Here is a 15656-nt window from a genome sequence, read left to right as displayed (position 1 = left end):
ATTTGGAGCTTAGATGACATACCAAAGAAACAAAGGGAAAATGTGAGAAAACACACACACGCTTGCACAATGAGGAGTTTGTCAGTAGGTAGAGCTGTGCATCATTGTAATGGTTGCTCTAAAGACAATTCTCAGTGTAAAGCTAAATTCCCCTGCAAATGGAATTTAAAACACATCACTGTTCAAAGATGTTTCTTCTCCACTAAAAGGATGTCACTATTTTGATCTATTAAGGAACTGCTGTCAGTGTCATTTACTGTTTCACTTTCTTAGAATTCACTGTGGTGTTGCCTATTCAAATAATAAATAATTAATAAAACAGACATTGAGAGAGCTCAAAAACACTTTACAAAGGAGTTCAGTATCATTAGCCCCATTTTACAGCTAGTGAAACCAAGGCACAGAGAGGGAAGTTAGTTGCCCAAGGTCACCCAGCAAAGTAGTATCAGATATTGAACCCAGGACTCCAGAATCCCTATCCATTAGGTCATACTGCCTCCCTGGTATTGCTAATCAATGCTATCCTCAAGTAATCCATCTAAATGAATTAAATAATGCCATATTATATCAACAAATCCAATTACATGATGGTCAAAATGCCTGAGCCCTGTCTCCAGTATAGTTTCCACCATTGCTACCACCACTTGTGGTGAACCAGTGTTGAATTAGGAGCCCCATTTTTGTCAGTGTAGATGCAGCCTTGCAGACAGAACCATGACTCTATTGGGAGATTAGCATAAATTAACCAGATCCCCAGAGTTATCAGTTAATCTGCTTTTGGAGGGCAGCACTCATAGTAACTGGTCACCAGTCTTCAAAACACTCTTCAACTGTATATGGAAGAGCTGTTCTGGTCCTGGGTCAGTAGGCAGGAGATTTAGAGAGAGGGGAGCAATGGGGCTAGAGAAAGAAAAAGATGAGGAAAAAAAATCCACTAGAAGTGAAAATAGAGAAGAAAGATGTCAAAGCAAAGATTTGGGGGGAGGGGATGGGGGAGATCACATGAAGCAAATTAGTCTAAGGGAAAATACAGACAGTAAAAAAAGACTGAACAGATGCATCATGCTACAGAAGGAAAAAAGTGAAAGAAGAAAAAAAAAAGGGAGATATTAAGATTTATAATTTCTATAGAAAATATGCTTTGGACATCATTTAACATTGGTTCTAGCAACAACACAAAATATTAATTATTTTGTATCTTTGGAAAGGAAGGCGACAAATAGCTTCTCTCTAGTTCTGACCTCTTTTGGATGGTACAGATTACCCTCATTTTCTTTCTGCAAAGAAAAACAGCCATATGCCAGGCTGTGATTAATCAAGTCCACTCAAAGGGGTAGAGTATATTCCTTCAATGGAATAACCACTAAGTTTACAGCAGTGCTTGAGGCTACCAGCTCTATTCTAACAGGAAAATCCCTCATGCAAAATAGGAAAATAACTTTCGATACCTCTTTCTGACATTACTAGGAATCAGCTATTTCCACTTCTGAAGTCATCACAGCCACTACCCTTCCAAACATTTATCCTGCTCCCAAAACTTCCAATCCCAACAGGACTGGTCCGGAAGAAGGATGTTGTACAGAGAAACTCACTCTGAAGATGTTAGGATTTTCATGACTTTATACACTTCATCTTACTAGGTGTTTTATTTCTCCCCTAAGAATAATCTATCTGTGCAACAGCACAACTGAAAACAAGACCACCTTACGCTGAAGAGTTTTGAAAACATTAAAGAGACTACATTTCCCAACAGACTGCAGGGTTTGTTTTTGGGGGGGTTTGTTTTTCTTACCATCAGTCACACTGATGAAAAAGGACAACCCCTCCTGGGGTCCCACTTTCAGAGGCACTCCGATTCCAGCTTTTCTCCAGTTAAACATATCCAGGGCTTTTTCATCACCACTCACCGCTGCTTTGGCTAGCTGTACCAGGTCCCTGCAGACAACCAAAAGGCATTTCATTTCTAGCTCCCCATTTGGCACAGAACTTTTTAATAGAGAAAAAAAATGGATGGGGATTCCCACTATCAAAATGGGGCAACTATTCATGATGGAGATAGCTTTCACACTCAGCTCAGCAGAGAGATTGGAATCCTCAAATATATTCAATCTCTATCATGACTTAGTATTATTTCCTGCTTACAGAAGGATATTCAAGGGGTTCCCAATATACATCTCTCCCTTTTCCGTTGTTTTGCGTAACATCACTCATCAATAGGAGAATGTGTTCCGATTCACGTCGGTCCCGCATAGCCGTAGTTTGCACTACTGTGCTATAAGTTGCAAATGACAGATATGCAGATCGGGAGCAACCTGAATCGGAACACGTTTCCCTATTGATGAGCAACATATGCGACAGATATGCATAGCCACGAGTGGGCTGCGGCCCACTCCCTTAACATCCAGCCCCCTCCCCCCTCATCTCAGCTCTGCTCCCACCACAGAGCTTGCCCCACACTGCCCACCTGGCATTCCAGCCGGAGAGCATGGTAGGAGCACGGAGGCTTGCCAAGCTCTGGAGCTCCAGCCATAGAGTGGCGTCGGGGGCTTGCCTTGCTCCACTTACTTGGCCCTCCTGACAGGGGGTGGGGTCAGAGCACAGGGGCTTCCAAGCCCCTGACCCCAATTCCTTGGCCAGAGCAGGGCAAGCCCCTGCGCCCCAACCCTGCTCCCCAGCAGGAGTGCCAGGTGAGCATAGCGGGGCAAGCCCTGAATACCGGGGGAGCAGCTGGGGTTGCACACATTTTTACAGGGCTCCCCATTTTCCGGGAGCCCCTGGCCAGAGTGTTTATTCCCCCCACCCCTGCAAGGCCAGCTGGAGGAGAGGGAGAGGCGGCCAGATCGCTCCTACCTCTCCACTCCCCTGTCACTGCATGCCCACCCAAGTGTCCCCTCCTGTCTATGCCACTGGTGTACAAGGAGGTCCACAATACAAGTCATGTCAGTATATATCACCCTTTTCAAGAACACAACCCCAATCTATACCGGGGACCCACTGTACATTTAAAATCATTGTATTTAGTATAAATCACATCTGTTAACATGATCACAGGCAGTCGTGCTGCCAGACCTCTGAAATATCAACATTACTGTTTGCTGGAGTTGTGAGAGCTAGCAGCAACGAGGAAGAGAGGAAGGGGACCTGGATCCATGCAGAGGAAAGGGAGTCAGCAACAGGAGTTGGAAGAAGGATCTGGAACCAAAGGAAAGGCAGTCATAGCAATGGGAAAAAGAGCTTAGAAAAGTGCTGATTGGTGGGGGGCGGAGAAAGTGGGGGAGGGAGAAGAGAGGTGATAGTTGGAATAAAAGAAAAGGAGAAAAGCCTGGAACCATACATTTATAAGGAAGCTGGCAGGGGAATGGGTTCAAGAGAGTGTCTAAATCTGGGGAGGAAGAAGATCTGGGACCAGAGGATGAGCAGTCACCAGGGAAGGGTGTTGGAAACAAGCCAGAAGGTATGCGCAGTCAGGGGAGAAACTAGGGACTAGGCAGAAGAAGGTTGGTCTGGGAGCTAGGTTGGGAGATAGGAGGATCTGGTTGTAGAAGAGAGAGTAAGGAGCACTCATAGTGAGGGGATATAGGAAGCAGCAGGTAATTGTGCTTTGCATCTAAGGCAGATAAGCACTAGTGATGGCTGGAGCAGTTAGGAGGAGCCACTACAAGCTGTGTGTGTTTGGATTTCCATGGGAACTCTGTGCAACAAATCTAATAATAAGAAATTCCCAGCCCTAAAGGGAGAGACATAGTCTAGAAGAGTTCCAACTGGGGCATTTTCACTTACTCGCCAGGAGATGGAGGCCGAAAGATACAGTGAGAAAGATACTTTCCATATTCATGTTTCAATAAAGGGGGGCCCTGCACTCGACCCCGCTGGTCCAGTCTCCATAGAACCATGACTCCAAGCTGGAAGAATTGAAAAAAGAGATAGACCTGCCTCACAAACCGATAATAATAGGAGACGAACTACTCAATGGACATTAAATAATCACTTCAGGCAATATATTTTTTCTGATAACATGGTATTTTTCTCTTATTTAGTATCTTTCATCTTTATTTTTTAATATGTAGGTAAGATTATCCCTCTTTCACAGGCGGCAAAGACTTCAAGTGACTTTTTAAATAATGGCATTTCATTATTTATTTAAAATGACACTGTCTGGAAAAGTGCCTAAATTACTTCAATTCTTAATGAAAAGGACATTGCTAAAGCTGGCAGGCCTAAAATTGGACCAACCTTGTTTTGTTCTGCACATATGCACCAAGACACATGCACTTGCACGTACTCATCATACCCTGTACCCCTTTTTTCTTCCTTGTGAGCAGTTAGGTTATTCAAACTAAGAAGAATCCAGCTCTAGAACTCTTGTTAGTTTCAATCCACTGCCTATTTTCAAGGCCAAGCAGGCAAGCAAAGCAAAAGCACACATGATCAGAGAAACGCAGAGTCATTATTTATGGATTTCCCAGCACAGAAGAGAGAATATTAGAAATGCTGCAACACTTTCTACACTCACTCTGATTTTTTTTTTTTTTTTTTAAGTGAGGACTGATTCGTTTTTAGGATCAGAAAGACATTTTAAAACGACATTCTTAGAAGTTGAGAGAACCATAAGAGAAGTTAAAGAAGAAAAACACTCATTAGATCATTAGTTATGTAGTTCATGTAATAGGAGTCAATGCAAAATTGTTCCTCAAAGCCCATTTTCTAGCATTTCATCCAGTCTAGTTTTAAGTGTCTCAACCAACGGGCCTTCATTATTTCTCTTGAGAGACTGTTCCATTGTCTAACTGAGCTCACTGTCAAGAAGTTTTTTTCTGATATTCAACTTAAATTTTCCCTTTAATTCCCATTTTACCTGCTTGCTCCACCCAAAACCATATTACACTCTTCTTGGGATTTTTCACCTCATCAAATATTTGAAGACTGCTAGCATGTTTTATTATGAGAAGTTATAAGCTTGAAATCTCCCATTCTGAAACCAGTTTCCTGCCAACATTATGTAGCCATTTGAAATACAGAGCTTTTATTTACTCTCTTCTCCCTCCAAACATACAACTGCTTCTCTCTCTCCCCATTGCCCCCAGGCCATGCATATCAAATAAGTAACACCATTTGTGGCTCTCCTTCCTTCTAGGAAAGAAGTGTCCAAAAGTGAATGCATGTTCACAAGCATTATACATGTGAGTATGATAACAAAACAGTGATCCATTTGCGCAAGCTGCATGAACTTATTAGCATACTGCCCACAGCACCTCTCCAGTCCCATAAATGTGTAAATCACAGGAACATCAAAATCTAATTAACTAATTTAAATCAAATGCTTGCCATTGCAAGATTAAATGATGACTAAGTTGTTGGGCCCTAATTCTGACACAGCTTTCTCAAGATATTTATTTTAACAAAGCATACTGTTTTATCAGAGAAAATATATTAGTTTCGAAACAAGAGAGCCAACAGTTGATAAACAAAATAAGTCTGAGCTGCTCGCTCTATTTTGACCAAGAATACAGGCAGACATAATGATTCAAGTACAGGTATTGTGCTGAACCTCAGACCCTGGCCCAGTTGGCAAAGAGTTGAAATTGAGAAGAATTCTGCAGTCTGAAGCACTCCAGTTTTGGATACCTATCAATTTCAACCCTCTGCTGAGTGGAAAAATGGCACAAAGAGAGAAGCAGAGGAATCACATTCACAATCCCAAAAAGCTGACTTACGATACCAGCTTTGCAGGTGGAATTTTAAGATTTATTATTTGTATTATGATAGTACCTGGAGTGCTCAGTTACAATTGGGGGCCCACTCTGCTAGGCAATGAACAAAAACAGAATAAAAATGTATAATTTAAACTGCAATTTCATTTAGACAAATTACAGTGAAGGGTTGTAACGATGCTTGTTCTGGTGGGACCCAATTGAGAGTATCAGTTCAGGACAAATTGCTTAAAACAGGGCAGTTACAGCCCAAAAATGGAGTTCCTTTAAGGCAAATCAAACCAGCCAAATAGAGAGGACTTCGGTTTTACCCCACTGGCTAACCATAAGTCATACAAGCAATTCCCATTGACCAAGGGTTGGCAACCTTTCAGAAGTGGTGTGCTGAGTCTTCATTTATTCACTCTAATTTAAGGTTTCACATGCCAGTAATACGTTTTAATGTTTTTATAAGGTCTGTTTCTGTAAGTCTAATATATAACTAAATTATTGTTGTATGTGAAGTGAATAAAGTTTTTAAAATGTTTAAGAAGCTTCATGTAAAATTAAGTTAAAATGTAGAGCCTCCTGGACCAGTGGCCAGAACCTGGGCAGTGAGAGTGCCATTGAAAAATAAGCTCGCGTGCTGCCTTCGGCATGCCTGCCATAGGTTGCCTATCCCTGCCGTAGACACTCCACTTTCCCAATATCACCACCAGTGCCCCTTGTTATTGGGTTGAACGGCTATGAAAACCAATATCCCAGTGAACGAAAAAAAGGTTCTCACAATCCCCAAGGACCGGTCGCCAGACCCAGGTCAATATACAAATTAGACCTTACCCACAAATCACGCTGTTGCCAATTCTTTAGAATCTAAAAATCTAAGGTTTAATCATAAAAGAAAAAAAGATATAGATGAGAGCTAGAATTGGTTAAATGGAATCAATTACATACAGTAGCAAAGTTCTTGATTCAGGCTTGTAGCAGTGATAGAATAAACTGCAGGTTCAAATCAAATCTCTGGAGTACATTCACAGCTGGGATGGGTCATTCAGTTCTTTGTTCAGAGCTTCAGTTTGCAGCAGAGTCTCTCCAAAAGTAAGAAGCAGGATTGAAGACAAGATGGAGATCAGCCTTTTAGTCTCCTCCAGGTGTAAGAACACCTCTTTCATAGAATATCAGGGTTGTCATCTAGTCCAACCCCCTGCTCAAAGCAGGACCAATCCACAGACAGATTTCTGCCCCAGATCCCTATATGGCCCCCCTCAAGAATTGAACTCACAACCCTCGGTTTAGCAGGCTAATACTCAAACCACTGAGCTATCCCGCCTCTTCCTGTGGGAAGTTACAGCAAAAATGGAATTTGGGGTCCCATGGGCAAGTCACATGTCCGTGCATTACTTAGTTTTTTACAGGCAGCAGCCATTGCTATCGTGACCGTCCCCAGGTAGACATCTTATGTGGATTGGAGTCTTCCAAGATCCATTATCAATTACTAAGGCCTGGTCTACACTACGATTTTAGGTCGAATTTAGCAGCATTACCTCGATTGAAGCCTGGAGCCATCCAAACGACAAAGCCCTTTTTTTCTCAACTTAAAGGGTTCTTTAAATCGATTTCTTTACTCCACCTCCAACGAGGGGATTAGCATTGAAATTGGCTTTGCCGGGTCGAATTTGGGGTAGTGTGGAAGCAATTTGACGGTACTGGCCTCCAGGAGCTATCCCAGAGTGCTCCATTGTGACCGCTCTGGACAGCGCTCTCAACTCAGATGCGCAAGCCAAGCAAACAGGAAAAGGCCTGCGAACTTTTGAATTTCATTTTCTGTTTGGCCAGCATGGCAAGGTGCAGGTGAGTGCAGATCTCATCAGCACAGGTAACCATGATGGAGTCCCAGGATCACAAAAGAGCTCCAGCATGGACCGAACAGGAGATATGGGATCTGCTCGCCATACGGGGAGATGAATCCGGGCTAGCTGAACTCCGTTGCAGTAAATGAAATGCCAAAAGTCTCAAAGGGCATGAAGGACAGAGGCTATAACAGTGCGTGAAAATAAAGGAGCTAAGGCAAGTCTACCACAAAACCAGAGAGGCAAACAGAAGGTCTGGGGCAGAGCCACAGACATGCTGCTTCTACGTTGAGCCGCATGCCATGCTAGGGGGTGCAGCCACCACTATCCCAACCCTGTGCGTTGACTCCGTCAATGGAGAATCACACAACAAAGAAGTGGGTTTTGAGGATGAGGAAATGATGACAAAGAGACTGAAGATAGCTCACAGCAAGGAAGCGGAGAAACTGGTTTCCCCAACAGCCAAGGTATGTTTCTCATCCTGGACCTGGAGCCAGTACCCCCTGAACCAACCCAAGGCATGCTCACAGACCCTGTAGGCGGAGAAGGGACCTCTGGTGAGTGTACCTTTGTAAAATATGGTTTAAAGGCAAGCATGTTTAATGATTAATCTGCCCTGGCATTCGCAGCCAGTACAACTACTGCAAAAGTCTGTTAACATGTATGGGGATGGAGCGCAAATCCTGGTGGTTCCTGGCATTCAGACAACATCCGTTCCTTATCTCTCATAGATTCTAGGACTGGAAGGGACCTCGAAAGGTCATAGAGTCCAGTCCCCTGCCTTTATGGCAGGACCAAATATTGTCTAGACCATTCCTGATAGACATTTATCTAACCTACCCTTAAATATCTCTAGAGATGGAGATTCTACAACCTCCCTAGGCAACTTATTCCAGTGTTTAACCACCCTGACAGTTAGGAAAAAGTTCCTAATGTCCAACCTAAACCTCCCTTGCTGCAGTTTAAGCCCATTGCTTCTTGTTCTACCCTTAGAGGCTAAGATGAACAAGTTTTCTGCCACCTCCTTATGACACCCTTTTAGATACCTGGAAACTGCTATCATGTCCCCTCTCAGTCTTCTCTTTTCCAAAACTAAAACAAACCCCAAACTTGTTTTGATAAAGTAATTTTTTTTCTTATGCATCCACCATATTTACAGCAGTTTTATTTAGGTAATATCTTTTTTCAAAATGCTGCTTTAGTGCCTTTTTAATTGAATTCCAATTTCCATCCAAATGCAGTTAGACACAAATCACGAGTAAAAGATTAATCATCATCTAGTAAACAAGGAATGTGTCGTTCACATTTTCTAACAAAATAAAAATGTGAGAATAAAGAATCTGAATAAATGTATTTTAAGCTACATGACTGCTCCTCAGGAGAGTGATATCATTCATGGTCACCTGGTTGAAATAGGGTGCTTTTATTAAGGGGACGTTCAGAGGTGCCAGTTCCTGCTCTGCTGTGGCTGAACAGAAATGTTCCCCGCTGTTAGCCACGTGGTGGGGGGAGGGGTGAAATGATCATCCCAGAGAATAGCATGGCAGGGGGAGGGGGTATTTGGGTTTGTGCTGCATGTTAACCCAACAACTGCAGTCCCTCCTTTTAAACTGCAAACCCATTTTAAATGGCCAACCCAACAGCTGCTTGGTATGGGAAATGAGGGTGCTGCTATCTGAAACCATTCCCACATGTTATGAAGGTTAAAGAAGCCAAAAGACTGTGGCTTACCAAGGCTGCCTGCAAGCCAAATTCTGTTGCCTGGCACTGCATGAGTGATCTCTTACACCAGAGCAGCAGGGCCTCAATATAACAGGCAAAATGCTACCTTGTAACAAAAGCACATGTGCTGTGTAATGTGAACAGCAAGGTTTAACAGGAAAGAGTGATCTTATTGTTCTCTAAAATGTGTATTGTCCCCCAGCTGCCGCAAAAGTTTCTCCATTGCAGAGGCTAGCGAAGATTAGAAGGCGAAAAAAACACACTTGGGATGAGATGTTCTCAGATCTACTGCTGTCTTCCCACACTGACAGAGCACAGCAGAATGTGTGGAGGCAGACGATGTCAGAGTGCAGGAAAGCACAACACGAACGTGAAGAGAGGTGGAGGACTGAAGAGGATAGGTGGCATCAGCTTGTGAACAGAAGGCAAGAGTCGATGCTCCGACTGCTGGAGCATCAAACGGATATGGCATTCAGACAACATCCGTTCCTGTCGCCACAGCCCCTACGTAACTAGCTGCCCTCCTCCCCAAGTTCCATAGCCTCCTCACCCAGATGCCCAAGAATGCAGTAGGGGGGCCTCCAGCCACCCAGCCACTCCACCCCAGAGGATTGCCCAAACAACAGAAGGCTGGCCTTCAATAAGTTTTAAAGTGCAGTGTCGCCTTATCCTTCCATCCTATCCCACTCCACCCCACCCCACACTTCCCTCTTCCCCCACCCCTCCTGGGCTACCTTGGCAGTTAGCCCCCTATTTGTGTGATGAATTAATAAAGAATGCATGAATGTGAAGCAACAATGACTTTATTGCCTCTGCAAGCTGTGATCGAAGGGGGGAGGTGAGGGCAGCTAGCTTACAGGGAAGTAGAGTGAACCAAGGGGTGGGGGTGGGGGGAATGTTCATCCAGGATAAACAAACAGAACTTTCACACCATAGCCTGGCCAGTCATGAAACTGGTTTTCAAAGCTTCTCTGCTGCACAGTGCGTCCTGCTGTGCTCTTCTAACCATGCTGGTGTCTGGCTGCACATAATCAGGGGCCAGGTGATTTGCCTCAGCCTCCCACTCTGCCATAAATGTTTCTCCCTTACTCTCACAGAGATTGTGGAGCGCACAGCAAGCAGTAATAACAATGGGAATATTGGTTTCGCTGAGGTCTATCCGAGTCAGTAAACTGCGCCAGTAAACCGCGCAGTAAACTGCGCCAGTAAACCGCTCTTCTAAACATCCAAATGCACATTCTACCACCATTCTGCACTTGCTCAGCCTATAGTTGAACAGCTCCCGACAACTGTCCAGGGTGCCTGTGTATGGTTTCATGAGCCATGGCATTAAGGGGTAGGCTGGGTCCCCAAGGGTAACTATAGGCATTTGAACATCCCCAACGGTTATTTTCTGGTCTGGGAAGAAAGTCCCTTCCTGCAGCTTTTGAAACTGAGTAGAGTTCCTGAAGACACGAGCGTCATGTACCTTTCCCGGCCATCCCACGTTGATGTTGGTGAAACATCCCTTGTGATCCACCAGTGTTTGCAGCACCATTGAAAAGTACCCCTTTTGGTTTATGTACTTGACAAGACCTCCAAACATAATAGAAGTTTTACAATCAATAATTAGATCTACACTTTTTCATTGATTCATACTGACAATAAAAGCTGAAATCTCTGGAGAAGCTGTATCTTATCCTAGGGAGTGTTAAAAAAGCTCACAGAAAATAGACAAAAGGAATAGCATTTTTTTTGGCTCAGGAATTGGCAAAAACAGAATCCAGTATTGAATATTTAGTGGTCAACAATGAATATCAATAGATAATTCCCCATTTTGCTACATAAAAAGAGCAACCAACTCATCAAGAAATTAAGATTAATGTATTTAAAATATATTGCCACAACACCCCCCCTCCCGGAGTCTTTTTGCTCTTTGGTCCAACTAAAAATACACTGATACTAGGAAGACTCATGCATTTCTGCTGTGTTTGAGAATAACAGTTACCTACCTCTCGTAACCATTTTTTCTTCTTTGAATGATTGTTCACGTGCACTCGAATAGGTGACTTCAAAGCAGCTTCCCTGGGGGAAGGGTCGGAGTTCACCTGGTTGCTGAGTACAGGACTGCCCTGACAAGAGGCGAGGGATGATGCAGCCATTAGGTAATGGTGTAGGGTGACGTGAAAGTGTGGATGGAAGACCATGCAGCTGCCTTGCATATGTCCTGGATAGGGATGTGTGCCAGGAATACTGCGGACGATGCCTGCACTCTCATGGAGCGTGCCGTAAGCCGAGGGGCTGAAATTTTTGCCAGGTCATAGCAAGTCCTGATACCGGACATGATCCATGATGAGATGAGCTGGGATGAGAGTGGGAGCCCCTCATCATTTCTGTGATTGCAATAAAGAGCTATGGTAACTTACGCAATAGCTTTGTGTGCTCAATGTAGACTACTAGGGCATGCCTAACAACCAGGGAATGGAACATGAGTTCTTAGTTACTGGTATGGAGCTTAAGGAAGAACACAGGTAAAAATAAGTCTTGGTTCAAATGAAACTGGGAGACTACCTTTGGCAGAAATGCAGGGTGAGGGTGTAGTTGCAACTTGTCTTTATAAGAGACCATATAGGGGGGCTCGGAAGCCAGCGCGCTGAGCTTGGATACCCTTCTGGCCGAGGTTATGGCCACCAGAAAGGCCACTTTCCAGGAAAGGCAGGTTGCTATAGGCTCAAAAGGGCCCCTCCCCCATGAGTGCAGACAGGACCACGTTGAGGTCCCACTGGGGAACGGGCCGTCATACCTGGGGATAAAGTCTGTCCAAGCCACCATGGGATTACTAAAGACTGACCTATCCGCCGCCCCCAGGTGAAAGGCCAAAATGGCAGCAGGGTGTACCCTGAGAGATGATATTGCCAACCCCTGCTGCTTAAGTTATAATAGGTAATCCAAAATATGGGGAACGGACACTAGCTGCGGTTCGATTCCCCTCTGCAGAGACCAGATGGAAAAATGCTTCCATTTTGCCAGGTACATGACACGAGTGGAGGGTTTCCTACTTCCCAGCAGGACCTCCCTCACTCAGTCCAAATACTGAAGCTCAAGAGGGTTCAGCCATAGAGTTTCCATGACATGAGGTGGAGGGACTCCAGATTGGGGTGTTGCAGACAGCCATGGTCCTGTGTGATTAGGGTCAGGCACACAGGAAGCACTACTGATCTGTCCACTGAGAGGTTCAACAATATGGTGAACCAGTGCTGGCGGGGCCACACTGGTGCTATGAGGATCATCCTGGCGATTCTTGAGGAGGACTTTGCGTATGAGAGGGAAGGCCACGAACACGTACAGCAGGTGACTCAGCCATGGAAGGTGAAGGTGGAGGGATAGCTCAGTGGTTTGAGCACTGGCCTGCAAAACCCAGGGTTGTGAGTTTAAATCCTTGAGGAGGCCATTTAGGGAACTGGGGCTAAGGAAAAAAAAAAAAAAACAAACAAACCCCACACCAACCTGTCTGGGGATTTGTCCTTCTTTGAGCAGGAGATTTGACTAGATCTCCTGAGGTCCCTTCCAACCCTGATATTCTGTGATCCACAATGGACCCTGGGCTGTGATTCAGGGAAGAGCAGAACCACTGTCACTTCCTGTTGCCCTGTGTCATGCACAGGTCTATGTGAGGAGAGACCCACCTCTGGGAAAAAAATCAAGTGCATGATGTCCAGCCTGAGGGACCATGAAATGATCAGCTGGCTCATTTTGCACTCCTGAAAGGTGCAACGCCTCTAGATGTATCAAGTGGACAATGCAAAAATCCCATAGCCCAAGGGCTTCCTGGGAGAGAAGGAAGCATCATCCTGTTTGCTTATATAGACAACACTGCAGCAATGTTCTGTCGGCGCCAACACACATGCACCCTGCAGGCAGGCCTGGAACACTTGGCATGCCAGACAAACCGCCCTCAGCTCCCTTATGTTGATATGCAGCGATAGTTCTGTGCGGGACCATAGGCCTTGGGCTCTGATATTGCCCATGGGCACTCCCCACCCAAGCACCGAGGCAGCCGTGATTAGAGATAGCATATGTTGTGGTTTGGCAGAGTGTACTCCCACACAACTTGTGGTTGATGCCACCAGTGGAGAGACTCGAGGATGCAAGGGTGGAGGGTAACTATTGCATCAAGCAGGTCCCTGCCCAGACTGTGCACCTACACCAACCATGCCTGGAGGGGCCGAAGGCATAATCTAGTGTCCTGGACCACGTATGTGCAGGCCACCATATGCCCGGATAGTTTCATGCAATTGCCAGCCATGGTTGTGGGAAAATCGGCGAAGAATTTCAATAGTGTTCATGAGTGCTTGGAAGCACACCTTCAGGCAGGAACACTTTGGCCTGCATGGAGTCCAAGACAGCCCTATGAATTCTATTCTCTGCATTGGAGCCAGTGTGGATTTGGGCACATTCAATATGAGCCCGAGCCTGTGGAATGTGGCCCGCGCCAGAGACATGCTCTGTGGCTCATGCTTGCAACTTGGCCTTGATGAGCCAGTCATCTAGGTACGGGATTACTTGCACCCGACATTTCCGGAGGAAGGCTGCCACAACCACCATACACTTGATGAATAACCCGGGGGCCGCCGAAAGCCCAAATGGGAGCACCTTAAACAGACAGTGCTGGCCGCTGACCACAAATCTCAGGAATAGTCTGTGGGCCAGGATAATGGATATATGTAAGTATGCATCTCTCAATTCAAGGGTGGCATACCAGTCCCCTGGATCCAGAGAAGGAATGATGGTAGCCAGAGAGATCATGTGCAACTTCACTCTCCCTATGAACGTGTTGAGGTCTCAGAGATCTAGAGGAAATAGCAGGAATAGAACCCCTTGCCCCTGAACTTCTGAGGAATCTCCTCTGTTGCCCCAGAGAGAGACGTGATTGCACCTCCTGCAAGAGGAGTTGTTCATGCGAAGGGTCCCTGAAGAGCGATGAGGAAGGAGGGAATAGAATATCCCAACCCTACTGTGCTGTGGACCCAGCAATCTGATGTGATCTGGAACAATCATGTACGGCGATCTAGAAGGAACCTCCAGGGCAAGGATGTCCACCATTGGGTCAGACGCCATCATCTCTTCTGCCTGGTGTCCATTGCTGGTAGGGTGGTCGTGGTGCCTGCCACTGTCTCGTTTGGTGAGGAGGAGACTCATAGGACAGGGTCTTCCTGTCTTTCTGGCTCTCTGGAAGCTGGGTCAGGTACCTCAGAGCCTCCTGTGACTGGAGGTGGCTCTAGTGTCACTGTTTCCAGTGTCACTGTCTTTTGTGGGGTCCTCAGAAGCCCTGGGGAGTGTGGCAAACCAACAACGTTGCCAGGGCGGGGCGGAGGGCACGGGATGCAGATGTCACCGATGCCTGCCTGATGGAAGGTCCAAGGGGTCTAAGAGGGCCATTGGACTGTGCCCTGCCACGGTGCCAATGATTCCACTGATCTGTGGTGCCAGGAGTGATGGTGGCTGCATAGAGAGACAGAAGACTCAGCGTCTGACCTGGATGAGTAGTCTGTGCCCATCCACAGGGGGTGGGCCCTGACAGTGCTGGGAAGCAGTACCAGGAAGATGGTGAGCAGCTCCATAAAAAAAAAAATCACAGGCTTGCTACAACGATGAACCAGATGCAGTGCTGCCTTCAGTACTGCACAGGGTGCCGGAGCCACATGAGGTGCCAGGATAGACGCTGCAGCTGGTGCCACGGACATTGCCGGGGCTTGTGATGCCGGGGCCTTGTAGGTATCCAGCATGGAGGGAAGGTTGAGCTCTTCCTCTAAATCCTCCCAAGTCAAGGAGGCCACCAGCACTGGACTCGATGGACCTCCTGTTGGGGCCAGAGTCAGGAGTGCCGGGTCTTGAGGCCCAGACCGTGAGTGTCCCACCAGAGGATGCACCCCGCTGGAGTCCCCTCGTGGCTTCTTGATAGGGGAATGAGCCTTGTCCACCTTCTTTTTCTTATGCAGCATCAGGGACTGTGAGCAGTGCTGCCTGGCAGCACTGGCCTTATGAGTTGGGGAGTAGCACCAGTGCTCCTTGGAGGAGTCCTTCCTCAGTGCCGGGACATCCCGTATCAAGGCCCGGGCACTGCGCACCGATGATGCTGGTGCCACTTTCGGTGCTGGCTGTGGGTGTAGGGCCAACTCCATCAGGAGGAGCTTCAAATGATAGTCCCACTCTCTCTCTCAGTCATGGGTCTAAAACTCCTGTAAATTGGGTACTTATCTGTCTGATGGCCCTCTCCTGAACACTTGAGACAGGCAGCGTGCAGATCGTCTGTGGGCATAGGTTTCACACAGCTCTCGCATGTCTTAAACCCCTGCGACCAATGCATGCCCCAGTTCCTGGTGAAACTAGGGTGGGGGGAACCCACCGAATTAAG

At 46.1% G+C, this 15656-nt stretch overlaps 2 protein-coding genes and 1 pseudogene across 2 annotated transcripts in view; 2 read left to right on the top strand and 1 right to left on the bottom strand.

Moving 5' to 3' along the window:
- TELO2 (telomere maintenance 2) overlaps nucleotides 1–15656 on the top strand; it is a 308161-nt gene that overhangs the window by 248583 nt on the left and 43922 nt on the right. The gene's annotated exons all lie outside the window — the stretch shown is intronic.
- IFT140 (intraflagellar transport 140) overlaps nucleotides 1–15656 on the bottom strand; it is a 237089-nt gene that overhangs the window by 208683 nt on the left and 12750 nt on the right. Inside the window, exons 4-5 of the mRNA XM_075069081.1 lie at nucleotides 3781–3902; nucleotides 1793–1935 (exon numbers count right to left, since the gene is read on the bottom strand). Coding sequence (XP_074925182.1) covers nucleotides 1793–1935; nucleotides 3781–3902 — 265 coding nt within the window. The remainder of the gene's footprint in view (nucleotides 1–1792; nucleotides 1936–3780; nucleotides 3903–15656) is intronic.
- On the top strand, nucleotides 7576–9929 carry LOC142047262 (uncharacterized; annotated as a pseudogene).

This window comes from Chelonoidis abingdonii, chromosome 9 (genome assembly GCF_003597395.2).
Source record: "Chelonoidis abingdonii isolate Lonesome George chromosome 9, CheloAbing_2.0, whole genome shotgun sequence".
Lineage (NCBI taxonomy): Eukaryota > Metazoa > Chordata > Testudines > Testudinidae > Chelonoidis > Chelonoidis abingdonii.
This window is presented reverse-complemented; position numbering and strand designations above follow the sequence as displayed.